General features: G+C 62.2%; 2 protein-coding genes across 4 annotated transcripts in view; one reads left to right on the top strand and one right to left on the bottom strand.

The window, feature by feature from the left end:
* Positions 1-252: 252 nt before the first annotated feature.
* Telo2 (telomere maintenance 2) lies at positions 253-16,899 on the top strand. Of its 2 annotated transcripts, XM_042698159.1 has the most exons (23): positions 253-485; positions 2,015-2,350; positions 2,925-3,202; positions 5,144-5,212; positions 5,446-5,593; positions 6,132-6,234; positions 7,937-8,005; positions 8,187-8,328; positions 8,414-8,550; positions 9,005-9,084; positions 9,246-9,350; positions 9,593-9,681; positions 9,823-9,914; positions 10,074-10,190; positions 10,314-10,385; positions 10,541-10,732; positions 11,386-11,477; positions 11,910-12,009; positions 12,155-12,219; positions 12,382-12,497; positions 12,758-12,879; positions 14,620-14,625; positions 16,887-16,899. In XM_042698159.1, exons 2-21 carry the CDS (start codon positions 2,016-2,018, stop codon positions 12,862-12,864), a joined length of 2,508 nt encoding a protein of 835 aa, XP_042554093.1. In that variant the 5' UTR covers positions 253-485; position 2,015; the 3' UTR covers positions 12,865-12,879; positions 14,620-14,625; positions 16,887-16,899. The 2 variants fall into 2 exon arrangements, with proteins under 2 accessions (XP_042554093.1, XP_042554092.1); XM_042698158.1 differs by lacking the exons at positions 253-485; positions 14,620-14,625; positions 16,887-16,899 and adding an exon at positions 1,710-1,716 and having other exon boundaries at positions 12,758-12,864.
* Positions 13,733-26,379, bottom strand: part of Ift140 (intraflagellar transport 140) — a 56,959-nt gene continuing 44,312 nt past the window's right edge. For both annotated transcript variants that reach the window (XM_042698156.1, XM_042698157.1), the window contains exons 19-30: positions 21,593-21,770; positions 20,889-21,079; positions 20,399-20,494; positions 20,092-20,224; positions 19,749-19,892; positions 18,994-19,122; positions 18,697-18,879; positions 17,554-17,760; positions 17,203-17,415; positions 16,948-17,114; positions 15,116-15,257; positions 13,733-13,949 (exon numbers count right to left, since the gene is read on the bottom strand). In XM_042698156.1, coding sequence (XP_042554090.1) covers positions 13,743-13,949; positions 15,116-15,257; positions 16,948-17,114; positions 17,203-17,415; positions 17,554-17,760; positions 18,697-18,879; positions 18,994-19,122; positions 19,749-19,892; positions 20,092-20,224; positions 20,399-20,494; positions 20,889-21,079; positions 21,593-21,770 — 1,990 coding nt within the window. In that variant the 3' untranslated portion in view covers positions 13,733-13,742. The remainder of the gene's footprint in view (positions 13,950-15,115; positions 15,258-16,947; positions 17,115-17,202; positions 17,416-17,553; positions 17,761-18,696; positions 18,880-18,993; positions 19,123-19,748; positions 19,893-20,091; positions 20,225-20,398; positions 20,495-20,888; positions 21,080-21,592; positions 21,771-26,379) is intronic.

Genomic DNA, 26,379 nt, shown 5'->3' with positions numbered 1-26,379 from the left:
GGGCAGAAAAGCCCCAGCCACGAGGGAGGCCCAACGTCTGGAGACACAGTCGCCCCCCCCCCCCAACCGCTGTGGATTAGCCGACAGCAGGAGTTCTCGCCCACCGCCAGACTCCCAGGTAAAGCCACGCCCACACGGCCGAACCAACACTCATCAGGCACAGACCACGCCCTCACGCCCCACAGGGCCACGCCCACAGAGGAAAGCCATCTTCTGCGCAGGCGCAGACCCAGTCGCTGCCGTCGCACGACTAATTCGTCAGGCGCGGCTGGCGCGTTCGGCCCACAGCCTTTAAACGCCCGCGGCAGCCGCCTCGGCCTGGAGACTCCGACTCGCGGCTGCTGGCCGGTCCCGACGGACTGAGCCGTTCTCCCGGGGCCGCGGCGCTGTGGCGAATCGGCGGTGACGAATCGAAGGCGGGGAGTCGGCGGCACCGGGATCCCAGACGCAGCGGCGGCTCCGGAGCCCGGGGGTGGCGGGGCCAGGTCGGGGCCGGGCCCGGGGGTGGCGGGGCCGGGGGTGGCGGGGCCAGGTCGGGGCCGGGCCCGGGGGTGGCGGGGCCAGGTCGGGGCCGGGCCCGGGGGTGGCGGGGCCAGGTCGGGGGCCGGGGCCTGGGGGTGGCGGGGGCCAGGTCGGGGCCGGGCCCGGGGGTGGCGGGGCCAGGTCGGGGGCCGGGGCCTGGGGGTGGCGGGGCCGGGGGTGGCAGGGCCAGGTCGGGGGCCGGGGCCTGGGGGGTGGCGGGGCCGGGGGGTGGCAGGGCCAGGTCGGGGCCGGGCCCGGGGGGTGGCAGGGCCAGGTCGGGGGCCGGGGCCTGGGGGTGGCGGGCCCGGGGGTGGCGGGGCCAGGTCGGGGGCCGGGGCCTGGGGGTGGCGGGGCCGGGGGTGGCAGGGCCAGGTCGGGGCCGGGCCCGGGGGTGGCGGGGCCAGGTCGGGGCCGGGCCCGGGGGGTGGCGGGGCCAGGTCGGGGCCGGGCCCGGGGGTGGCGGGGCCAGGTCGGGGTCGGGGTCGGGGGTGCCGGGGGCCAGGTCGGGGGTGGCGGGGGCCGGGGGTGGCGGGGCCAGGTCGGGGCCGGGCCCGGGGGTGGCGGGGCCAGGTCGGGGCCGGGGTCGGGCCCGGGGGTGGCGGGGCCAGGTCGGGGTCGGGGCCGGGCCCGGGGGTGGCGGGGCCAGGTCGGGGTCGGGCCCGGGGGTGGCGGGGCCAGGTCGGGGTCGGGCCCGGGGGTGGCGGGGCCAGGTCGGGGCCGGGCCCGGGGGTGGCGGGGGCCAGGTCGGGGTCGGGCCCGGGGGGTGGCGGGGGCCAGGTCGGGGTCGGGGTCGGGCCCGGGGGTGGCGGGGGCCAGGTCGGGGTCGGGGTCGGGCCCGGGGGTGGCGGGGGCCAGGTCGGGGTCGGGGCCGGGGCCCGGGGGTGGCGGGGGCCAGGTCGGGGCCGGGGCCCGGGGGTGGCGGGGCCAGGTCGGGGTCGGGGCCGGGGGGTGGCGGGGCCAGGTCGGGGCCGGGGCCGGGCCGGGGGTGGCGGGGCCAGGTCGGGGTCGGGGTCGGGGGGTGGCGGGGCCAGGTCGGGGTCGGGGTCGGGGTCGGGGGGTGGCGGGGGCCGGGGGTGGCGGGGCCAGGTCGGGGCCGGGGCCCGGGGGGTGGCGGGGGCCAGGTCGGGGTCGGGGTCGGGGCCCGGGGGTGCCGGGGGCCAGGTCGGGGCCGGGGCCTGGGGGTGGCGGGGCCAGGTCGGGGGCGGGGCCGGGTCGGAACTGGGCCGGTGGTGGTGGGGGGGGGGTGCCGGTCGGGGGCGGGGCCGGGGTTCCGCAGGCGCAGGAGGCGGGGCCTCACGAGGTGCTGCGGACTTTCAGGTGGGGGCTGTGAAGCCCCGGACTGGCCGCATCCAGGAGGGAGGAGGACAAGGAAGCCGGGACGGGAAGGCCAAGGCCCAGATGAGCTCTGGGCGAGGAGCCTGGGGAGGAGGGACTGGCCTCCCCACCTCGGCTGACCTCGGGCCTTCCTGTGACCTTCAGGCTTGCCTTGCAGGATGGACCCTGAGCTGTCTGCCATCCGCATCTCCGTCCGAGAAGCCATTCACACCCTGTCATCTTCTGAGGATGGGGCTCACATCCTGTCCACCCTGGGTGCCCTGAAGCGGTATCTGGGTGAGGCGGGCGACCCAGCCCTTGGCAGAGAGAAAGAAGAGTTTGCCACTATACACTTCTCGGCTTTCCTCAGATGTCTGTTCAGCAAGCTGAGCCCCAGCTGGTTGGAGCTGACCCCAGATGGCCAGCTGGAGCAGATCTGGGGAAGCTTCTTCCTGGAGGGCCCTGCTGACCAGGCCTTCCTGGTGATCATGGAGGCCATCGAGGGCACTGCCGGGTGAGGGGCAGGGGCAGGGGCGTGACCCGGGAGCGGTTGGTTACGGTGAAAACCCTGAATGGCCAATGACATCGGCAGCTGTGTGGGCCTCTCAGCCCTGACAGTAGGGTGTCCTGGAAGGCGTGAGGACTGAGAACTGTCCTTTCACAGCTGGACCCTGGTGTCCACTTCTCCCAGGGGAAGGACCTGCCTGTCCCAGGAAGGCCCTTGCCTCCCCTCTCCACTGCCTGGGCAGGCAGGGCTCACATCACTGGTGCAGGCAGCGAGTCAGCTCCAGCAGCAGCAGCACAGCCGGCGCCTGCTGACCTCTCTCAGGGCAGCGTGGCCTAGCTGCTGTATGCACGCCACAGACACCAATCCCAGGCGGTTTCCAGGTTGGCCGTCAGGTCACATGCCATTCCTTGTGAGGACAGCTCTGAGCGGCACTCACATCGCTCCACCAGTATCCGCTCGTTCAGAACAGGAGTTTTCCTTCAGCTCATGAGTCAGGACACCGACATCGCTTGCGTCCTAAGGGCTGTGGGAGGCGGGGAAGGAGAGGCTCAGGGTTTTCTAACACACCTGCACTGTTCAGCCCCAGCTTCCGTCTGATGAAGATGGCGCAGCTGCTGGCGAGGTTCCTCAGCGAGGGCAGGGTGGCAGCTCTGATAGAAGAGCAGTGTCGGCCACAGACGAAGCCCAGCTTCCCGCTCCTTCAGGAGACCCTGCTCAACAGGGTGGTGGGCCTGCCTGACCTCCTGGGCAACCGCCTGCAGCGGGACAACCTGGCACCGTTCTTCCCCCAGAGCTACTTCCCTCTGCTGGGGGAGGAGGCGGCCCGGGCCCTGCGGGCTGTCGTGGACACCCTCCGAGGTGAGTGTGCCACCATCTTAGCTGTCTTCCCCTCCTCCATCTAAGGAGGGTTTGATGGCTTGTGGGGACTTTGGGGTCCTGGTGGCACTATCAGGTTAGGCACCGGGGTTTCATCATGGGGGCAGGGGGGATCCTGAATTCCCTTAGTCCTTGGTTGGATACTGGCAAAGCCACCAAGCTGGGGCCTGTTCTATGCCTGTCCTTTGAGCTGAACTGCACTGCACAAGGGACTTGTCCTTGTTGGCTGTGCCTGTGATGGGCGTCCACACCGTGTTGAGGTCTTTGGGTCTGAGGCGGATGTTGAGGCTGACTTCGACGCCTTCCAAGTCACTCAGAAATGCAGCATAGCCCATGTAGTGTCAGGTTAGCTCTATAGGCGTGATCAAGAGTAAGGCGGGAGTAGGAGCCACTGAGTTCCATGAGGACGTGGCTGTCACACTCATGCCAGCAGGGTAGACGTGTCAGAACCTTTGCTGACTCCTGCAACATGGCCTATTTTTTTTTTGGAGGGGGGTAGTAGAGGGACTGGAAATTTGGGACCTCGTTAGACTTGCTTATTCATGGTTGGTAGTCTACTACTGAGCCATGCTTCCGGCCCAACCTTTGTTTTTAAATGTGACAGTACTGGGGCTTGAATTAAGGGCTGGTATTGCCCTTTATCTTTTTTTTTTTTTGTCAGTCGTGGGGCCTGAACTCTGGGCCTGGGCGCTGTCCCTCAGCTTTTCAGCTCAAGGCGAGCGCTCTACCATTTGAGCTACAGCGCCACTTCCAGTTTTCTGCTGAGTTATTGGAGATAAGAGTTTCATGGGCTCTCCTGCCCGGGCTGGCTTTGAACCATGATCCTCAGATCTCAGCCTCCTGAGTAGCTAGAATTACAGATGTGAGCCACCGGTGCCCGGCCCCCTTATCTTTTTTGCTCAAGGCTGGTGTTGTATTATTTGAGCCACAGCTCCACTTTTGGCTTATTGATGGCTAACTGGAGATATGAGCTGCTCACACACTTTTTTTTGGCCAGTCCTGGGGCTTGAACTCAGGGCCTGGGCACTGTCCCCAAGCATCTTTTGCTCAAGGCTAGCAGTCTGCCATTTGAGCCCCAGTGCCACTTCTGGCTTTTTCTGTGTATGTGGTGCTGAGGAATTGGACCCAGGGCTTCATGCAAGCTAGGCAAGCGCTCTACCACTAAGCCACATTCCTAGTTCTCTCATAGACGTTTCTGCCCTGACACTTCTGTCCAGGCTGGCTTTGAACCATGATCTCCGATACCAGCCTCCTGAGTAGCTAGGATGACAGCCGTGAGCCCTGGCTCCTGAGCCCAGTTCTCTCCTTGTTCTCCATCTTCTCATGGCTCCTCTTTCACTGATGAGCAAGTCCTTTATTTATTTATTTTTTGGATCCAGTCGTGGGGCCTGAACTCTGGGTCTGGGTGCTGTCCCTCAGCTCTTCAGCTCAAGGCTAGCGCTCTACCACTTGAGCCACAGCACCACTTCTGGCTCTTTTTCTTTTTGCTTATGTGGTGCTGAGGAATCGAACCCAGGGCCTCAGGCATGCAAGGCAAGCGCTCTACCACTGAGCCACCTTCCCAGCCCTGCAAGTCCTTTATTTTTTCGTGAGCGGTGGCAGCTGCTCCAGTGTCCACCACCAGGCCGCAGTCCAGTGCTGTTCTGTAGTGGGCCTGTGACTGAGTCCCCTCTCAGTGCCTGCTTTTCCTTGGTGACTTTCTGCCCATTTTCACGTGGCAGTGATGGCTAGGTGGGCTGACTGGCATGGGTGAAGCTTTGGCGTTTTCTGAGTGCGATTCCCCGTCCAGATCTTGGCTGGCAGGAGACTGGCTTGTCCTTGTACGCCTGTTCTGAGTGGAGCAGTGTTCTCACAAATAGGAGCCACTTCTTGGCTTCCTTACGTCCGTCGCGCCTTCACAGTCAGTCTTGCTTTCTGTCTCAGAGGGCCAGGACTGTTCCGTCTCCTTCGTGTCTCGAGTCCTGGGGAAGGTCTGCATGCAGGGCAGACAGAGTGAGTGGCACCCATTCCCTCGCACCTTTCCTGGGGGCGGGGGGATGGGAGTGGGTGTGGGGGGGTAGTCTGGTGTCACTGGGCATCCCCACAGCCTTGTCCTCAGTGGGCCCCCTTGTGGTGTCCACTCTGAGTCCTGGCTGTGCTGTGAGCCCGTGGGCCTATGGGCATCGGCGAGCCCATGGCCCCCTGGCTGGGCACAGCTCCTGAGGCCCAGGCTTGTGTCTCCTCAGAGGAAATCCTGGGTGTGCTGGTGCCCCGGCTGTCGGCGCTCACCCAGGACAGCTGTCTGTGGCAGCGGGTCTGCTGGCGCCTGGTGGAGCAGGTGCCTGATCGGGCCATGGAGGCTGTGTTGACTGGGCTCATGGAGGCTGCACCGGGGTAAGCCGCCAGGTGCCCCTCTGAGTTAATGTTTCTCTGGGGTGCGGGTGGGGAGCCTACTGAGGCCACTGTGTGCCCTCCACCCTGGTTGCGCTTGTGGGGTGTGAGGGCTGGCTCTTCCTCAGCATCGGTGTTTCTAGGTGGCCACTGGTTGTACAAGTGCAGGTCCTTATGCTTTTCACAGCCTAGCTGGCCCCCCTACCCCGAGTCTATGCCCAAGTAGACCCCCAACCTCTGACAGGCCTCCCAGCTCTACGCCCAAGTAGACTCCAACCTCTGACAGGCCTCCCAATCCTATGCCCAAGTAGACTCCAACCTCTGACAGGCCTCCCAATCCTATGCCCAAGTAGACTCCAACCTCTGACAGGCCTCCCAACTCTACGCCCAAGTAGACTCCAACCTCTGCAGTCCGCAGGATCTTTCAGTCCCAGGGCCCTTGGCGTTTCCTGGTGAGGAGGAGGGGCAGACATGGGAGAGTGCCTTTCCTAAGCTCCTGCGAGGATGGCTGTGACCCCGCCCCTCCCGTCCCCACCCACAGGCCTGAAGTCCTGTCTCGACTTCTGGGGAACCTAGTGGTGAAGAATAAGAAGGCCCAGTTTGTGCTGACCCAGAAGCTTCTGTTCCTGCAGTACCGGCACACGGTGAGAAAGCAAGCAGGGCATGTGCTGCCCTGAGCACTGGAAAAACTCTATCAGAAACGGAGTTGGCTGGGAATGGACTTTGGTGGGCGAGAGCCTGCCTGCTTGTCCTGCACAAGACCCAGCATTCCATGCCAGCGCCACATGCACAAACTCCCCCCCAGGAAGGGTCGGTGAAGTGGGGGTACATCCCTCCTACTGATAGGCCTGCTGTGAACCCCCTGCCCCCGGAAGGGTCGGTGAAGTGGGGGTACATCCCTCCTACTGATAGGCCTGCTGTGAACCCCCCCGCCCCCGGAAGGGTCGGTGAAGTGGGGGTATATCCCTCCTACTGATAGGCCTGCTGTGACCCGGGCACTGGGCACCAAGCAGGCATTTCACATGTCCCTGGCCCTCCTTCCTGCCCTGGAGGTGCCCTTGCCAGCTCTGTTCGGTGGTACCAGGATGTGGCTGCCCAGTGTCCAGAATCCAGCTCAGGGTGGCCGGCATGTCGGCATCAGGTGTCAAGAGCGGGGCTGGGACCGAGTCCTGGTGGCTTATCTCCATCACTGGTTTCTTAGTGATTACTGTGAGCTGAACTCTGTCTTGGGTGCCACCTGCCTCACAGCCATCACCCTCCGTGAGGGGCCCGCGCTGCACACTAAGCCAGCAGTGCAGTGCATCACCAGGAACTGCTGGGCCCTGGGGGCAGCCCAGGGCTGCAGGGGTCTGCAGCAGACCTCCTATTGAGCACGGAGAGCAGTGCCCTGGAGGAGGCCTGGCCAGGCCGCGGAGCAGCCTCCGAGTGAGCCATCAGGAGGGTGGGCCAGGCTGGCCTGAACTGGCACTGGGCCTCTTGTGGCAACGGCAGGAGGCAGGGAGCTGAGAAGGCCAACTAGGCTGCCGGCAGGCCTGAGCAGGGCGTGCTGAGTGCGCTGTGGCCCGGTGTTCATTCCGGCTCTTGTGAGGACTGAGGTGGAGCCAGGGTGGAACTGCGTGGTGGGCAGCTGGGGACAGTGGCCTACGCTGGCAGCCAGGTACCACTCTGCATAGAGCAGGAGGGAAGCCCTGAGCTCTTCATACCTCAGCTGCTGGCCAAGGGGCAGTGGGCAAATGCAGTCCGAGTAGATTGAGAGCCAGAGATGCCCCACCCAACCCTGTGAGGGGGTATCGGAGCCCCTCGCCCCACAGTCCCAACGGGATGGCCACAAAGCAAGAACTGCAGGTCCCAGCGTGGACGCCAGGTGCCCTTTCCTGGGTGAAAGAGCAACTGCTCACTGAGTGGCCCGAGGCCAGGCCAGCACCCAGTGAGGCTGGCAACCTAGAGCCGAGCGTGGCGAATGGCGGCCATCAGAACAGGTGTTGGAGTTGGTGGCAGGAGCCTCGTCCCCACCAGTGCCGTCAGTGAAGCGCAGGGGAAGGAGAAGTGGGAGTCAAGGAATTGAATCTCACAGTTCTGCTAATGGAAGAAGGCCAAAGAGTAAGGAGAAAGCTGACCCTCGGTGTGTCCCGCTGGCATGGGAGACACACCAGGGGTGGGGCCGCAGGCAGGCTGGGATCTGAAGTGCAGTGCTGAGTGACTTCCGCTCTGTGAGCCAGAACTAGGGCCAGCTACTCCATCGCTAAGCGTGTGCTCCAGCCTGGATGACAGGGACAACTTCCTTAGAGACACTAGGTGGCAGGGAGAGCGTGTTCTCTGCGGTGACAGTGCGGGCTTTTGCCGTAGACGCCCATGCTGCAGAGCCTGCTGGGGTACCTGGCCGCGGACAGCCAGCGGCGGCCGCTCCTTGTCCAGGTAAGGGCCGCCTTTCATCTCATCCCCAGGGTGCCCGGGCTGTCCTCGGGCGGGGATGGCGGGTCTAGCTTTGCGAGTGCTGGAGCCCCGCGCAGTGGCTGGACAGCCTGGTACCGAGCCACGCGCGGTCCTGGGCCGTGGCAGAGGGGCTGCCTGACCAGCACGACCACACCACCCACAGGCCCTGAAGGAGCTGCTGGAGACGTGGGGCAGCGGCAGCGCCGTACAGCACGCGCCCCTGGCTCAGCAGCGCTACATCAGCATAGCCATCCTCATCTGCCTGGCACACCTCGGGGAGCCGGAGCTGCAGGACAGGCGGGACGGTGAGCGTGCGGCATGCGTGGCCTGGGCGCCGCCTTGCCGTGGGCGCCCCAAGGAGCCCTCAGGGCTCACGTCTGCTGCTTCCAGAATTGCTGGCCAGCATGATGGCGGGGGTGAAGTGCCACCTGGACAGCAGCCTGCCTGCCGTGCGCCGCCTGGGCATGGTTGTGGCCGAAGCCCTCAGCTCCCGCACCCACCCTGAGGGGCCCGCCCTGAAGTTCCAGGTAGGCAGGGCCGGCCTCCTGGGGGTCGGGGTGTTGGCGCATGGGGGCTGCGCCGGATTCATCACAGACATCCTCCAGACAGGCAGGGGAAGAGCCTGTCTTGTTGCCCAGGGCTGCTGGAAGGCCTGGCCAAGCTGGCGACAGGTTGCTCTGAGCAGGTGGCTTGCTTCTGCTGCCCGCTGTGAGGTTACCACTGGGCCTGGCCTGCGTGGGTCCCTGACTGCACCCTGCCTAGTCTCACGGTGCTGGCCGAAGTTCCCTTGTCTGCTGAACCCCTGGGATGCCCTCGGGGCATGGCACCACGGCCATCCTCAGCTCCTCGCAGGGGAGATGAGCCGAGCTCAGCATGGCCAGGCTCCATGGGGTTGGACAGACTGGAGGCCAGGCTGCGGCTGTCCCTTGGGGGCATGCTCCTCTGTGGGCAATGCTAACCCTGGCACATCTGTACTTGTAGTATGAAGACGACGATGAGGTGAGCCGTGAGATGTTGGCCTTGGCCACCCACCAGCCTCTGGGGGACGGCTCTGAGGCGAGGTGAGGGCCCCCGCATTCCTGGTCTGAAGCTCCCTCTGGGAAGTCAGTGGCCTGGGTAGAAGTCAGGGATGATGTGGGTGGGTGTGGCAGAAGCCTCACCACAGACGCCGGCTGAGGCTCCCACGGGCGGCCCCCCCGATCACTTCGCTGCCCTTCCCTAGAGACCCATCCCTGGCTCCTCCGGCTGCAGAGACCCCTGCAGAGATTGCTGGAGATGGTGCCCAGTCCCCAGGTCTGCCACAGGGCTCCGGCTCGGAGCTGGACAGGTAGGGCAGGGCCCCTGGAGAGCGGGGTGAGTGAGCGAGCGGTCTGTGGGCTCCTGTGCTCCCGGCGCCTCCACTCTTGCTTTCAGCCCGAGGGTCCTGTCCCCGCTCTGATTTTTGCAGCCCTTGCTGGTTGTCTTTCCTGGAGTCCTGGGGGAATCTCAGCATCTTCAGGATTTGTCCCTGGAGAGTGGGAGTCTGCTCTCTGGGGACAGGTGCTTCTACCATCTGCTCTGTGTCCACAGTGATGATGAGTTCGTCCCCTATGACATGTCACAGGACAAGGTGCTGAAGAGCAGCAAGGTGCCCCTGTATGTTCGAGACTGTGTGGAAGGTGGGTTTTGGCTGGGGTCACATGTGGGCCTCACTGTGGCTTTGGCTGAGGGGTGGCTGAGCCCGCCTATCCTCATGGCCGTCCTGACCGCCCAGGCCCACCAGCCCCGGGGCTGAGGCGGGCCTGCCTGGTTCTCTGCAGTCCTGGCCGCATCGGAGGACCCGGAGTGCTGGGAGGCTGCGTTGCAGGCCCTTGAGGGCCTGGTCCACAGGAGCCCTGAGGCCACTCGGGAGGTGAGCAGGAGGGGCTGGGCCCCATGGTGACAGCTCTCCTGGAAGGGAGCCTGCCTCATCAGAGCCCTGCTGAGCGGGTGGCAGGTGGGCGGCCCGGGCCGAGCGGGCAGTGGCTGGCTGGGGCTGTGGGCCCCTGACCCCACCCCTCGGCTGTGCCAGGTGAGTGTGGAGCTGGCCAGGGTGCTGCTGCACCTGGAGGACAGGACCTGCCTGGTGGGATTCGAGAGACTGCGGCAAAGAGCCCTGGTGCTGGTCACGGTCACAGACCCCGCCCGGGTGAGTCCCCGCACAGCGACCCAGCTAGGGCAGCCGGTGGGGAGCACGGCGGAGGCTCTGTCCTGTACCCTGCAGCAGCCTCTGGAGGCCTGGCCCATGGCGGTCTCTCTTCTCATGGCTTAGGTAGCAGAGTATCTGACCTCACAATTCTACGCTCTGAACTACAGCCTCCGGCAGCGCATGGACATCCTGGACGTAAGTGCGCTGGCCCTCTCGGTCCCAAGCTGCCCCAAGATAGGGAGCCCCAAATCCTTGAAGAGAGTGATCAAGGTCCCCCCAGGGCTCTGATGGCCGCGGACCTGACGTGTAGAAGATGGTCCTTCCGCAGAGCCGTGTGTCTTCTCCTCTAGGTCCTGGTTCTGGCAGCCCAGGAGCTGTCCCGGCCAGGGCGCCTCCAGAGGCCTGGCTGTTATGGCTCCCCCTGTCCTGGCCCCCAGAGCTTGCCAGCAGTGGCCACCCCTCAGCCTGGCAGTGCTGCGGCTCCTGACTGGCGCGTGGTTGTGGAAGAGCGGATCAGGAGCAAGACCCGGCGGTTCTCCAAGGTCAGCCGAGCTGGACTGCGTGAGGGGGTGGCAGGGTGAGCAGTCAGGTGCTCCCAGGGTCCGTGTGTGCCCGGGGGCGGCTCCTGTGCTGGGAGCTGGAGTGGCCCACCAGAGGCCAGCCAGTGGCCACCGTGTGGCTGGGCTTCCCGGCCAGAGGTGATCTTACCCTACCCCACGTCGGCAGTATCTAGACAGTCTGGGTTTTCACAGGGCTGGCCGAGAGCCTGGGGGCTGTTCAGCATCACAGTGCTGAGAAGTCCCACCGTGACGACCAGGAGTGGTGAATGTGGGACGTCCCGGGCCGGGCCGGAGCAGGCAGGTGCCGGACCCTGCAGCCTCCAGCTCAGGTGACCAGTGGGGCATAGCGGCCACCTTTAAAAAATTTTTTTTTGCCAATCCTAGGGCTTGAAGTGAGGGTCTGGGCGCTGTCTCTGAGCCTCTTTTGTGCTCAAGGCTAGCACTCTTCTTGAGCCACAGGGCTGCTTGCAGCTTTTTCTGAGTTGTTTACTGGAGATGAATCTCACAGATTTTCTGCCAGGGCTGGTTTCAAATCACAATCCTCAGATCTTAGTCTCCTTAGTAAGTAGGTTACAGGCATGAGCCACCGGCCCGTCTTGGAGCGGCCATCTGATGGGACCATGTGTGTCTGGCAGGGTTCTTCCCGGCAGAGGCTGCCAAGTGGCCCCAATGACTTCAACTCTGTGGCCGGGTGCTTCTTCTTTCCCCTCATTCAGCGCTTTGACCGGTGAGCGGGTTTTCTGGGGCCCTGAATGCAGTGTGCACACGGTGCTGCAGGGTAGAATCTGAGATGGGGTTTTGCACAGAAATGTGCTGTGAGCATGTCTGGAAGGGCCCTCTGCTGGGGAGCGTGTGGTGTGAGGGTATCTGGTCCTCGCTCTCTTCCTGTCTCGGGCTCAGGGTTCTGTTGTGTTAGCAGCGAGCCTGCCTGGCACTGCCCACTTCCTGCCACGCCTTCCATCTCCGAGTTGGGCTCCACTCCTTACTCAGGCTGAGAGCTGGGGTGACAGTAGGAGTTACACTCCTGACTCAGGGCCTGGCTTGTACTGCGTGGGTCAGGGTAGGCACTACAAGAGGGGGTGTCTCCTGCAGTAGCCCAGGAATTTAGGCAGCCAGCCCAGAAGTCCTGATGCTGCGTTTCCTCTCTTCTGTGTTGTAGGCCCCTGGTGACCTTTGACCTTTTGGGAGATGACCAGTTGGTTCTTGGAAGACTAATCCATACCTTAGGGGCCTTGATGTACCTGGCTGTGAACACCACGGTGAGCAGGCATGGGAGCAACCACCCGAGCCCCGGCCGCATGTCCGTCTCCCTGTCTCCATCCCTGGGCTGGACGGTGGTCAGGTCACGGGTGGGAAGCGCCGTGTACCCGAGTCCATGCCCACCTGCCCCTGCTCTGGTGTCAGGTGGCTGCATCCATGGGGAAAGCCCTGCTGGAGTTCGTGTGGGCCCTTCGCTTCCACGTGGACACGTGAGTGCCTGTGGGGGTGAGGGCGGCCCGGCACCTCCCACACAGGAAATGGGCTGAGCAGGGGCCAAGGGGGCTGGGCTGAGTGCGGGTACTGGGGGTATCGTCTGTCCGCTGCTTCCTCTTGACGCACTGCGCCTCCCCTTCTCTACCCCGTGCCTGCAGCTACGTGCGCCAGGGCTTGCTGTCGGCTGTGGCCTCCGTTCTCCTCAGTGTGCCGGCGGAGAGGCTGCTGGGAGACCTGCCGGAGGAGCTTCTGGAAGCCAGGTCCTGGCTGGCTGGTGCGTGTGCCGGGCGGTCACCAGGGGTCACTCGGGTGACTGCAGCAGCTGGGGGAACCGTAGAGGGTCTGGAAAAGGACTCTGCACATGGCTCTATCGCTGGCCTGGTCTGCGGCTCTCAGGGAGGAGGGGGATGGGTGGTGATGGACAGGGGAGGAGGGTGGTGGACGGGAACGGGGGTGGGGTGGCGCAGGGCATCTTAAAGCAACAGGGCAGTCCCTCAGGGCCACCTGTCTTGCTCCTCCCTCCTCCCTCGGCAGATGTGGCTGAGAAGGACGTGGATGAGGACTGCAGGAAGATGGCGGTGAGGGCTCTGCTGCTTTTGGAAAGACTCAAAGACTCACTCCTCCCTGCTTCCTCCCCCTAGTCCTGCAGTGTTCCGTCCCCTAGTAGGGGATGGATGGCCTCCGAGGAGGGCCTGAGGCAGTGGCTTGGAAGCGTGCCTGGCCTGGAGGGCCGTGCTGGGCAGCGTGCAGCGTGCAGCCCCTTCCCGGTCCTGCTGTCAGTCGAGGCGGCTTGTGTTCAGCTAACACAGGGCGGCTCTGCGGTCCCTGCCTCACTGATGGGCTGTGTGTGTGGGGCTCTGGGGCAGGGCAGCCCTTCTCCGAGGGGCAGGGTGGATGGGGTCTAGCTGGGTCCCCGGGAGGGCTCCACCATACTCCTTCAGGGTGTCGGGCAGCAAAGCAGTCGGGTTGGCCCTCTGGTCCCATAGCGCGGGGCTTCTCAGCACTAGGTCCCGGAAAATAAACAGGGTAGCGGGCAATACGCCATCTTCCTCTGTTGCTCACATGCCTCATGAGGGCAGCCACGATGGGAGACAGGAAGGGGCCCGGGCCTCTGGGAAAATACTTTATTGGAGTCATAGCCACTGAGCCGGGCCCAGAGGCAGAAGAGCATGGACATCAGAGCATGGGCCTGGGGCCCTGCCAGGGACTGTCTGTGCCAACGTGGGCAGTTAGCGGAAAGGGGCATTTACTAGCCTCAAGCAGCCACAAGGACACAAAGCTCTAGAAGCTAGACTCCACCATCTGTGGTTGGGGGAACATGGGAACGAGGAGTCCAAGTCTCCTGAAAGGAGCTAAATGGCATCCATAGGAGCCCCCAGGAGCCGGGCACGCAGAGGCGGCATGCACTCCATCCTCGAGGCCTGGACACGGGGCAGGCCCACAGCACACTGCCTCCCAGGCGTGGCCCTGCCCCTGCCACTACCCCGTTTATGTGCGGCTCGCACCGGGGAGCAGGGCCTCAGGGCTCACTCTCCACCTCCTCCACCACTTCCTCGTCCACCTCCTTGTGGTCCTCCATGCTGTTGTGGCGGATCCGCTCCGGCACGATGCGGGACAGCGGGAGGCCCAGGGCCTGGTGCACGGCGTCCACCGTGCGCTGGTCCACATAGTAGGACATATTGGCGGAAGGAAGTCTCTTCCGCATCTCCTCAAGGTACTTGTAGGCCTAGGGCAGAGATCATGAGTCACATGAAAGCCTAATGGTCATGAGGACCGGGGATTGTGGGAGCCCCCGTCCCCTTACAGTAAGGAGGTGTCCTAAATCCCAGCGCTCTGCCCTGGGGTAGGGACAGCCTCCCAGCTTCCCACTGTGTGGAGGCTGCTCAGCACTGGCAGGGGCCACTGGGTTCCTCGTGGCACGTGTCTTGAACTCTGGGCTGCTAACACTAAGCTGAGATGGGTATAAACAGCTGAGCCCCAGACCCGAGGCCTGCGGCAGCTTGGCACAAGCCTGCCACGGGGAAAGCAGACTATTCATCCACACTGAGACACCTGCTTGTTGGAGAGGAGGGCTTTGCTGGCCTGGAACTAAAGTCTCCTGCGTGGTGGGCCTTGAGTGTACACTAGAACACGACCTGCACAGATCACCAGAGATCAGTATAAAATGTGAGTGGCTTTGTGCCATTAAGCCATCAGCCCATATCCCTCGCTGTCTGTCTGTCAATGGAGAGCTGGTATGAACCTCCAGGAATGAAGATGCCTCCCTGGGCACTTAACGGTTGCCTGTGTGTGTCAGCACACTGCTGGGCACAGAACAAGCTTGGGCCCGGGAATGCCAAGGTGCAGAGGCTAGCGCCCGTGTGCCCTGAACACAACCAGGCCTGACAGGTGCGCCACCTCGGCTGGGAAGATGCCACGTCAGAGATAAAAGGACCAAGTGTGGGATGAGGAGTTGGGTGGCAGCAGCAGCCGAGTAGACACTGGAAGGAAAGCTGGTGAGCTTGGAAGGGGAGGAGCAGCAACTGCCCCGAGTGAGAACAGGAGCGGGGACGAAGGGAGACAGGTGCGGCTGCGAGGGGAGGTGGAGGAGGAACAGCACAGCACACTTGCTCACTGTGTGCAGGGGACAGTTACGTTCTACCAGACAGGGATGAATCTACAAGTGATGGGAAGTCTGCGTGGAAGAGGGCTGCGGTGGACAGCGCGACCGCACAAGCTGGTGCAAGGGGGAGCGGCGCGGTGGGCAGCTGCCGTGGTCTCGGGTGACTGCGGGAGCCTGTCACCTCCAGGACAGCGGAATGGACAGGCTGCCAACAGTGACTCTGAGCTACGGGACACCACGCTGCGGGGAGCCGGCCAAAGCAGCATGCTCTGGGGAAGCAGGGGCCTCACCATCTGGTGCTCCTGCCTGTGCACGTGGTGCTCCACCAGGAAGCCGTAGACATCGCCGATGCGGATAGTGCTGTCCAGGTCTGGCTCCTCCAGGAGCAGCTCACACTGCCTCACCGACTCCTTGGGGTCCTCTGTGTAGTTCCTGCCAGCAGACCAGAGAGGCCTGAGCTGGGGCACACACAGCCAGAGGCCGGCCGGCTCCTGTCCTACAGAAGCAGCCCCGGGCAGTGGCCAGTGACTGACAGGTTCTGGAGTTGTTACTCCAGTAATTCCTTATCTATTGGTTGATTCACTCATTCAACAAATACTGGTGGGGCTGGGAGGTTGGCTCAGTGGTAGAGTGCCCCGCATGCATGAGGCCCTGGGTTTGATTCTTCAGTACCACATAAGCAGAAAAAAGCCGGAAGTGGCGCTGTGGCTCAAGTGGTAGAGCGCTAGCCTTGAGCTGAAGAGCTGAGGGACAGCGCCCAGGCCCAGAGTTCAGCCTCCACGAATGACGACAACAACCCCCTACCCCAAAAGAAAAAAAACACCCAAAAACCAAAAAAATACTGATGGCAGAGCCAAGTCCTTGTCCCAAGCCAAAGTCTGCTAACCTAGTTCCTGTCCCAGGGCACATTCCAGAAGAAGCCCACAGAGGGATGTGTGCCATCCCCAAGGCAGTTTGGAGGAGCAGAGCACAGGTCAGCCCATGTGCCAGGTGCAGGGGCTTCAGGGCAGGGCGTAGCTGCGCGGGCACTACTGCAGGCCCTGGCTCTGTCGTCTTGGCAGACAGTGACCCGTCCAGAGTGGACAATGAGCCGCGACAGGGTCAGGGCCCCTTAGCCATGCCAACCTGGCCACTACAGCCCGGAGCCCTGCCTGCCTTAGCGCTGAGCGCTGCAGGGCTGTCTCCCCGGCCCCACATTCTTCCCCTTGTCCAGCGCCCTGTTCTTGGTTAATGAGTCCAGGCTGGGTAGAAGACAGTCTTCCTGAAGCCCACTGTGTCCACTGCAGTCCACAGCCTTCCCGGAGCCCACTGCTGTGTCTGCTGCATCCACAGCTGCAGGATTTTTTTTTTTTTTTTTTTGGGTCAGGTCGTGGGGCCTGAACTCTGGGCCTGGGTGCTGTCCCTCAGCTCTTCAGCTCAAGGCTAGCGCTCCACCACTTGAGCCACAGAACCACTTCCGGCTTTTTTCTTTTTGCTTATGTGGTGCTAAGGAATCGAACCCAGGGCCTCAGGCATGCAAGGCAAGCGCTCTACCACTGAGCCACCTTCCCAGCCCCCAGCTACAGGATTTGAGGGAACTCGTTGGGAACTCTATTTTCAGATAAGTAAAAAACAACTGATCATTTCAGCAGAAGCTGTTTTGCTCCTTATAGCGCCGACACAGGAGCTGCTTTGAAAAACTGAATTATCCAGCAATAGATTAAAAAGTCCTGAAAAACAGAGGCAAGCCAGGTGGAGCTGAGTTGTGTGAGATCGGCTAAGACTGCTGCCCGCACCACACCTGCCCCTCATTCGATGCCCCACTTAACCCCAACACCCCGCCAGGTTCCCTTCAACACTGCGCCCCCGCATCCCCTTCCCCTCCACACCAGCCTCCCTCCCGCTGGCTCTGATGGTCAAACAATCAGGCTGGTGCCTTGGTTTTGAAGCAGTTGTTGGGTGCGGCTCAGCTGTATCCCCCGAATTCCTATCTAGTCCAAGGAGCTGGGAGCAGATACTTGGTCTGGTCTTGCAGACAACCTGAACTCCCCTAGAGTTGCGGACAATGAATGAGGTGCAAACGGAGCCTAGGGGGACAAGCCAGGCTCCAGGCCGCCCTGCGCCAGGCCTCTGGGGCGCCCACCTGCGGGCCTGGATGAACCTCTTCACCAGCGTCATCTTGCTCTGCAGCTGGGCCAGCTTGGTCTCCTGGTCCAGCGGGCTCTTGGCTTTGGCCTTGGACAGGCACTTGTAGGCCTCGGTCAGTGCGCCATGGGCCTTGTCATAGTTCTGATATTCGTCGATCTCCACCTGTGCCCAAGAGGAGCCCCCATCAGGACTGGGGCTCCACCATCCTCCCCAACCCCCTCCCCCCCAGAACCCCAAAGAGCGTCTGTACCTGGGCACAGGCGTCATAGAAGCCGGCCAGGAGGTCCAGGGCTCGGCCTTTGGTGTAGAAGCTGATGATGTTCTTCATGATCTCTGGCTCCTTCCGCCAGTCCAAGGACTGCAGGTAATTGGCAGCCATGATGTAGATTTCCTTCTGCCTGGAGACACCCGCAAAGAACACGATCTTCTCTGTGTCCCCAGACTTGAGCAGCGCTCTCATGGCCTAGGAAGACAATGGGCGAGGGCTTGGGCGGGCAGCCAGGGGCGAGCTGCCGGGCCCGGCTCCAGAAAGGCTGGACGCAGGGCACTGCACGACACATCCACGCGGATGCCCGGCTCCACGGGGCAGCGGGCGGCCCACCTTCAGCTTGTTCCCGGCCTGCGTGTACTTCTTGGTGGCCAGGTGGTAGTGGCCCTGGCGCATGCAGCAGTTGGCAATCTGTTCTAGCAGCTCTCGCCGCGACTCCTCGGTCAGCTCCTTTGAGTCTTTGGACACAGTCATCTTCTCAGCCATCTCCTCAGTGATGGTCATATTCTGGTCCACGCACAGCTGCAGGGCCTCCTGATACTGAGAGGGGCAGGGAAGCAGAGATGCTGAGGGCCGAGGGCTGGTGTGCCTGCACATCCACCCGTCCCTTCCCCCAGAGGAAGCCAGGGCCACGGCGGCCGCTGTCCGTGGCTGGGCCGCAGGTGGAGGGATGGGATGTTCCCCGCATGCCAGCCCACTGTATTAGACACAGCCACAGGCCCATCCCTTCCTTCCTTCCTTTTTTTGTCAGTCGTGGGGCTTGAACTCTGGGTCTGGGCGCTGTCCCTCAGCTCTTCAGCTCAAGGCGAGTGATCTACCACTTGAGCCACAGCGCCACTTCTGGCTTTCTGGTGGTTTATTGGAGAAGAGTGTCAGACTTTCCTGCCTAAGCTGGCTTTCAACCATGATCCTCAGATCTCAGCCTCCTGAGTAGTTAGGTTTACAGCAGTGAGCCAGGTTTATGCCTATAATCCTAGCTACGCAGGAGGCTGAGATCTGAGGATCATGGTTCAAAGCCAGCCCAGGCAGGAAAGTCCGAGAGACTCTTATCTCCAATAAACCACCAGAAAACCAGAAGTGGCGCTGTGGCTCAAGTGGTAGAGCGCTAACCTTGAGCTGAAGAGCTGAGGGGCAGCGCCCAGTCTTGCAGGTCACCCGTGTGGGTGGTGTGCTCTGCCTGTGGTTGGTCATCTGAGTGACCAGGTGTATGTTTTTCCTGCTGTGCTTGTCCGTGGAGGCCTGCTGGCTGGTGGGAGATGAGCTCTCCGCTTATGCTGGGTGCAGCCTGCTGTCCTGCCCTGGGCCTGAGCACATGTGCTCTGTATCTCTTATTACAAACAGACTAAGCATTCCACATTCAGAGACCAAGCATGATCCTCCTGCCTTAGCCTCCCCAGTGCTGGGGTTACAGGCGTGTGCCACCAGTGCAGCCTCTCACCACCCCTGCCCTAGCCACCTCTCCCCCTGGACTTGAACCTTCTTGGCAGCCAATAGCAGGTCCACAGCCTTCTCAAACTGCTTGTGCTCGATGCAGAAGTCGGAGCATCGGGCCAGGAGTGCGGGGTCCGACTTCTCATCCAGGTCCTCTGCTATGAGCTGCAGAGCTGCAAACTGCTGGGTGGCGAAGGCCAGCTCCAGGGCCTTGGAGAAGTGGCCAGCCTGTGGACAGTCGTGGACTCTGAGCAGCTGCTCAGGCTGCAGGAACGTGCCTCACGTCCTCCCGGGGTCACCAATGGTGCTGCCTGCCGGTCCCTGGGTGGGGCCGGGCCTCACCTTGTGGTAAAGCATGACAGCCCTGTCCATCTGCTCGCCCTTCTCCTCGTAGTACCTCGCGGCCTCGATCATGTCCTCTGGGGAGCTCAGCAGGGCCAAGTTCATGAGCTGGTCATCCAAGTTGTTCTCCTGCGGGGAGGGGAGGCAGGACTCCATGGGCTGTACCTACCCCACACAGCTAAGGCTGCAATCTGGGAGTCTGGCCGGGTGGGTAAGTCTCCTTCAGCCTGGTGTCTGCAGGTCATGTCTGGCACTGCCTTTTCTTTTTTTTCTGTTCCTGTATTAGGCTTTGAACTCAGGGTCTCACTCTCGCTCAGGCTCAGCTTTTTCACTCACAGCTGGCACTCTACAACTTGAGCCACACCTCCAGTGTGCTGTGCTGCTTAACGGGGGGAAGACTCCCGGGGCTGGCTTCGGATGACACCTTGGTCTCACTAGGTGTTTGTGTATTTTGTTCTATTTTATGAGGCACTGCAAGAAATACCCAATGCAGGAGAAAATTCCAGAAATGAGATCTGGATTGGGACTACTTATCAATGTCCAACAGCTGACATCTGGCTCAGGAGCCCCGGATTTAGAACACCCAGACATAATTCAGGGTTCTCTGCACACACAAGGTCAGATGGAGGGTGCTAGAATGGGAAGAGGGCGGGGAGCATGAAGAGCAGTGAGGGAAAGACGGAGGGCGGGGGTCAGGGAGGAGGGGAGGGGCGAGGGTCCGGGCACAGCCTCAGTGCTGGTGTCGAGGCCCGTACCTTGCACAGGCGGATGGCGTTGTTGAAGGCCTGTGCGCGTGCGTAGAAGTACACAGCCTGCCTCACGTCCTCCTGGCTCTCGTACTGCCTGGCCAGGTGATAGGACGCAGCCCAGTTTCCAGTCTCGTTGGCTATTTCTGCAGCCTAGAAAGACCCAAAGCGGCCCGAGGCCTCGTCTCGGCCCGGCAACCCCATTCCACCTGATGAGATGCGTCTTTTTTTTTTTTTAAATTAAATGTATGTTTTGGCCACATCAGGGGTTGAACCCAGGGCCTCAAGTAAAAGCTGGCGCGCTAGGCTGCCTGCAGGCTGTGTCCAGCCGGGCTGCCGGCTCGGCGCTCACCTTCTGAATGTTGCCCTGGAAGCAGTGAATGCGGACCAGGGAGAAGTAGTCCTGGGCCAGCTCGTAGTAGTGCAGCGCTGAGTTCATCTCCGCCTGGCTCTCCAGGTACTGGGCCCACCACCTCCACAGCGTCCTGCAGAACGGCACACAGCCGCGGGCGCACAATCAGTGAGCCTGGGAGAGGCTGGAGACCCAAGAACACTCCCCACGTCCACCTGGGAAAGGACATGCAATGACCCCCCCAAAAAACACCCCAAGAGACACCAGCAAGCCTCGCTAATGGGCAGGGTGGCCTGCGGACACTCACCTGTCCTTCATCTTGTTGATGTAGAGCTCCAGGGACTGCAGGTCCTCAGCCAGCATCCTGGGCACCTCGAAGCGGTGCGTGTCCGACTTCTCGTAGCTGTGGAGGGAGGGGATGAGAGGACCTCATTTCCTCCTGTCTCAGCCTCCTCACCAGAACAGGTGAGGGCGGCCTTCTGTGGGGAGTGGCGCCCCGCCTACAGCCTGTGCTCTTGCGGGGACAAGAGTGTCCTGTGCTGTGGGCTCAGGAGGCTTGTCACATTTCCTCACACCGATTCCAGAGTGGGGGGACAGGTCCGTGGCTGTGTCCGGGGGGAGCGGGGAAGGGGCACATTGGATCTGTATCGGGCAGTGACAGGGCAGTGGTCAGGCTTTCTGAACTCGCCATGACCGCAGAAGCCTCCTTGGAGAACTGCCCGGGCCCTGCGCACAGGCGATGCCAGCCAGGGCTCATCGCACGGCCTGCGTGGCCTCGGTGCCCGCCGGGTACTCACTAGCTGAGGGCCAGGCCGCAGTGGGCGCTGGCCTCCAGGTGCCTGGCGTAGTTGTAGTAGGTGGTGCGCAGGTGGATGCGGTCGTGGAGCTCGGCCACCTCCACCGCCTTCTGCCACTGGTCTGAGGCCTGGTAGAACTTGTTGAGGAGGTCGTAGCGCTGGCAGCGCTTGTACAGCTGCTCAGCATCTTCCTGGGAGTGGAGAAGATCGAGCACGGGGCTGACCCAGACAGGCCCCCCCACTGCTTCAGCCGGTTCCCCTGTGCAGGGAGCGGCCCAGCCCCCGGGGCAGATGCACAGCAGGCACTGGCGTCCGATAACCCTGGGTGTCTGAGATGCCTCACAGAGAACGGCCTCACACTCCCGCATGCTGTTCTATGGCCGGCTGGAGAGGGACCTGGTCCAGCCAGCCAGCCTCGCGTGGAACAGCGCCGTGTTCAGCAGCCCCCTCCTCAGAGCTGCCCCACGCTCATAAGTGCAGCCCGCTGCTCAAGGCTGCACCGTACCCTCGGCCTCAATCTGATGGCACGAGTTAGCTTTTTTTGGGCCCCTCTGGGAGAGCAGATCTGCGGTGAACTCTGAGAGGGCGTAGAAGGTGCCGGAGTCCGACATGCACCCTCTGCACGTCCTCCCCAGGCCTGGGCCCCACAAGAGCTGACAGCGCCTGCCTTCCCATCAGCCTCCCCGGGGGGCAGCACCACTCACCAGCATGCCCAGCTGAACGGCCAGCATGGCCACTCTGGCCTCCAGCTCGGGCTCAGACTCGGCCTCCCGCAGCGCCCGTGCCCCGCGGGCATGGCCCATGTTCCCCAGGCACACCTTGGCCACGTCCAGACGCTGGGTTTTGACACACATGCGTGCCATGTTCTCCCAGACGGCTTCGCTGCGGACAGAGAGGAGCCTGGTCAGCTACCAGTCCCAACCACTCGCCAGGGGACTGGCCCACGCACAAGTCCCACCTCCCAGAAGGAAGGAGGGGGAAGCACCCCCCCCCCCCCCCAAGCCACACGTCTCTCATGAACTCCTGGGGAAAGGCAGGGGAATGTGTGCCTGTGAGGCCATTTCCTCCACACCACATGAGGTTCTTCTGTTTTTGGGGCAGGTATTGTGCGGAACTGCAGACCCAGCCATAGTGTTGTGCTGGTTATTTTTGAGACGGGCTGAGATGGAGGTCCCCCGGCCTTTCTGCCCAGGCTGGCTGGGAACAGTGATCATTCTTGTGGTTTTGGATATTTTTTGAATTCAAGGTGTCTCGGTTGCTAGGCTGGCACTCTGCCACTGAGCCACATCCCAGCCTTCTTCGCCACAGTCATTTTTCAGATAGGGTCTCATGTTGCTGCCAGTCTTTTGGACAGTGATGATCTTATCTGAGGCCTTCTACAAAGCAGGGATCATAGATGCGACCACTGCGAGAGAATGGCTGACCTTCCCGATTGCAGGCAGGAGCCATCAAGACTTACTACTATAGCATTGCTACAGAACAGATCCTGGGAGTGGCCTTGGGGCCTGGCAGATGCAGGCAGGAGTGTCTGATGGAGACTCCCTCCCAGGCCCTCCTACCGCATTCCAGCCACTCTCTAGATATGACAGGCGGGTGCAGCCCCCCTCCCTGGAGGTGGAGCAGGCCTGTTACACCCCCGTCTCGCAGACCTGGCTGCACTTTGGGACGTGGGAGGGCAGAGGCCCACGAGAAGCGGCCACTGTCCTGGTGAGTGAGGGGCTTGGGGCTCCAGGGTACTGGTGCCCCAGCAGAGGACTGGGAGGGCGGTCCTCTGGAGAAGGTAAGTAGTCAGGTCGTGTCCCATTGCGATCGTGCGTCTCCATGGTGGAGGAAGACCTGCATCTCAGGGTCCCCAGTGTGGACAGAACTAGAGCAAGAGCTGCTGAGGCAGGGGCGCCGTGGAGGCCACTTCCAGGCTCTGTCCAGGGAGGCTATGGCTGTGGGGGCCGGGACTGAAGCCACACTTCCAGGTGGCCTTTCTTGCATGCTGACAGTCAGATCTGCTTGGGTCCTGTCATGACTGGTTTAGCAGATGCATGTCTTGGGGTGTAGGGAGGGCAGGCAAGACACATGCGTTTCAGCAGGACACCCCTGGAGTACGAGGGAAGGCTGGACCAGAGGCTGCACGTATGCCTGTGGCACTGGGCTGGGAACCGGGTAGACACATCGACCTAAACCCCAGGCGGGACCAGCCTGCCGGGGGTCGGGGAGAGACGTCCACCCCCTTCCCCTGGGGCTCCTCCTTTGTTGGCCTCTCCTGGGGCTTCTCACCGGCAGGCCCACAATTCCTAGGATACACAAGAGAACTGCTGTGGTGAAGGTGGCCCCCGGCGGGCGGGGCGGGGCCTCCGGGAGGTGCCTATCACCGTCCCCCAGGAAGCAGGCCGCATCCTCTGGCTTTGGAATCCAAATGGGTCACGGCGGCTACGAGGCAGCAGCGGCTAGCTGTGGCAGGGCTGCGGCCCGGCGCCTCCCTGCCTGCCACCGCTGGATGGCCCGTGGCACAGGCTGTTCTGCCCCCTCTGTCAGGACTGCCAGGCAAGAAAGCACTGTCTCAGCACACAAACTCACAGCTGCTCCTCTGCCCGGAGGGACTGGTTAAATGAGAAAGGGCCATGCGTGTAAAACTAGGTGTCCTTAAAGGGACAAGACAAAGGCAGCCTCTCCTGGAGGGCTCCCAGGCCGCCGCCATCTGTACACAACCCAGCTGTGTGTGCAAGGGCCGGTGTGAGCGTGCTCGGTGGCGTCAGTGTGCCCGATGGCACTTCTGCGATGGTCCTCGTGCGGCCCAGCGCCGGTGCCTTCCTCGGCTGGCTGCAAGAGAGGTGTCAGAGGCCCCGGTGGCGAGTCCCTCACGCTCTAAGCGACTTCACAGGACAGAACTCTCTCCCGAGGCCTGGGGGCCAGGCTGGGTGGCGCGGGCCTCTTGGCCTCTTTGTGCTAGAGTAGCTTCCTTTCTTCTGGCTGGTCTTGAGAGCGAATGGAAGCTTGCGTCTGTGTCCAGTGATGGTAAGTGCAGGACTTCCCTGGGGGCAGAGGCAGCTGGCATGTGACCTGAGGCTCCCTGGCAGTGCTCTTGCCAGGGTGGTTAGACTTAACTCAGTGTCCCTGTGCTTCTCTGGCCCTGGGTGTGACAAAGCCCGTCCATGTTGTTGAAACGCCGGGTCATTTCCATGTGGTCTTCTGCGTGAACACAGCTCTCGTCAGTGGTCAGGGGGGCTCTGGAAGTACAGCCCAGCCAGGCCCAGTGCTGAGAGGGTTTGTTTGGAAGGCCAGGGCTAAGGGCACTGCATAAGCCATGGGAAAGCAGGCTCCCCGCCCCCCGCCAACTCCAGAGCTGCCAGAATAGCCTGGACCCAGGGGAGTGGCCGCCTGCCGCCCGCACAGCGTGCTCTGCAGCGGCCTTCCAGCCCAAGTCGGCCTCAACCCCCACGCCATTCTCAGCATTCCACGCACAGCTTGCCAAGCCTGGGCTAGCTCGAACTCCAGCCTGGAGTTCTGGACTGTGCATATGACATAAGTTCCAAGAAGTGAACACCCTCCGAGTCCCGTCCAAGTCTTGAGAGTTTCCTGTTGTCCAAGTGTCTGCGAGGAGTGACCACATCTGTCCTTCATCAGCCCTGGGCGCCTGAAATCAGAAGCAGATGTGGTCGTGGGGTGGGGAGGCGGCCCTGAGCTGGGACTGGGCTTTCTGCAGAAGTCCTCCGTCAGGACAGTGGGCAGCTAGGGGACCTGCAGCTGCCCAGCCATGCTGCTCTGTGTGTCTGGGTGCAGGGGAGGCAGCTGCACGGCCGGGGGCTGCAGTCAGACTGGAATGCAAGGCACCGCCAAAGACAGCAGACAGCAGGCAGAACAGGAAGGAGCTGCCATGGAGGCCGGGGTGGGAGGGGTGGGGGGAAGGCCCTGGCCTCCCCAGGAGTCACACAAGAACCCTGGATCCTGAGAAGTTTCATCCCAGGAAGGGCCATCATCCTCCCGATTCTCTTCTAGTGCAAGCTTCAGGGTACACTGTGATTCCAAAGCCATCTGGCACACGATGCGCGTGGGAACACTGACTGTTGGAGACGATGAACCCCGAATCTTCCTGGGGAGGGGGTGGTGGGGAACAGTGGCTATCCTGCCAAGGGTGGTGGATGTGGGCGTGGGTCTCTTCTTCTTCCATTTCCTTTTGTGCCGCACCCAGGCTTGAGCTCAGAGGTCCCATTTTTTGGTTTCTTGCTTTTTTGCTCATGACTGGCACTCTATCCCTTGAGACATGCCTCCAGTCTGGCATTTTGCTGGTTAATTGCAGTTGGGAGTCTTAAAGCCTTCGCTTCTTGGAATGGCTTGAAGCCTGATCCTCCAGGTCTCGGCTTCCTGGCTAGCTGGGATTAGAGGTGATGCCCGACACCCAGGGTCTTTGGTGTGAGCAAGGACGCATGGCACCCCATCCCCTGCATGACGTACGAGGCTCACGGTGCTGAAAACCCGCCACACAGTGGCTGCACAGAGGCTAATAACCAAGATCCAAGAATGGAGAGCAGAAAGAAGTCTATTTGGGTAAAACCTCCAGTGGGGAAAACCCTAAAATAGGTAAAATCCCTTAGGGAAATGAGGAATAAACCCTTGGCCAAAAGTGGTCAGTGCTGACTTCACCCGCAGCCATGTGACTGGAGGCGCCAATCCCGGGGAGTGGGGGGCTTCGGGGCAGCACGCTGGCCAGGCCAGGGCACATACATGGCCATAGGAAATGCCTGAAGCCTGTGATCTAACGGCCCAGGAACTAGCTGACAACAGAACTTTTTGTTCCCCGAATGACTGAGCGCCTACCTAGCAAGTGAGGGGCCCTGAGTTCCATCCCCAGTGCCATCTAAAATAAACAAAAAAGCTCTGCCTGAATAACACCCCAAGAGCGTGCACCCAAGGCTATGTGGACAGAACACAGCAACTGCAGGGTACTGCAGGCGCCCAGGTGCGGGGAACCTGTGGGTGGCCCGGTGCCTGGCCCCTTAGGCTCCAGGCCCAGCACGGGAGCCACTTCTGCAGCTGGCCAGGCTCAGGAGTGACAAGTGAGGGACGAGTACGAGAGCTGGTATCCCCAGCCTCTCCTCTGGGACAGCAAGCAGGCGGGCGGGCGGGCAGCAGGGAGGGCGGGCTGGAGGGGGGCCCCACAAGTCTCCCAGGCCTTTCCCATCAGGAAACGCATCCTGTTAGTGTCTGGCTCTGCGCAGGGCTGCTATTTGTTGCAGCCAGTTGGTGACGCCCTCCTGCTCACCAAAAACAGCTTCAAAAACAATCATTTCCTCTCTGCTGAGCGACAGGGAAAGGCAGGCCCGTGTGCACACGCGCACACACACACTTTCCTGCAGCAGCCGCTCTGCGTTCCAGGACCTGCCACTCGTGGCGGGGGCACCAGGCAGGGGCCTGGACAGCAGAGAGGCAGCTGAACCCACACCACTCCCCGAGTTCCGCTTGGAGTGGCTCCCACAGCCCGCTGTGCAGCGTGAGCCAG

The sequence above is a fragment of the Dipodomys spectabilis genome, unplaced genomic scaffold (genome assembly GCF_019054845.1).
Source record: "Dipodomys spectabilis isolate Male_0828 unplaced genomic scaffold, ASM1905484v1 ptg000231l, whole genome shotgun sequence".
In the NCBI taxonomy this organism is placed as follows: domain Eukaryota; kingdom Metazoa; phylum Chordata; class Mammalia; order Rodentia; family Heteromyidae; genus Dipodomys; species Dipodomys spectabilis.
This window is presented reverse-complemented; position numbering and strand designations above follow the sequence as displayed.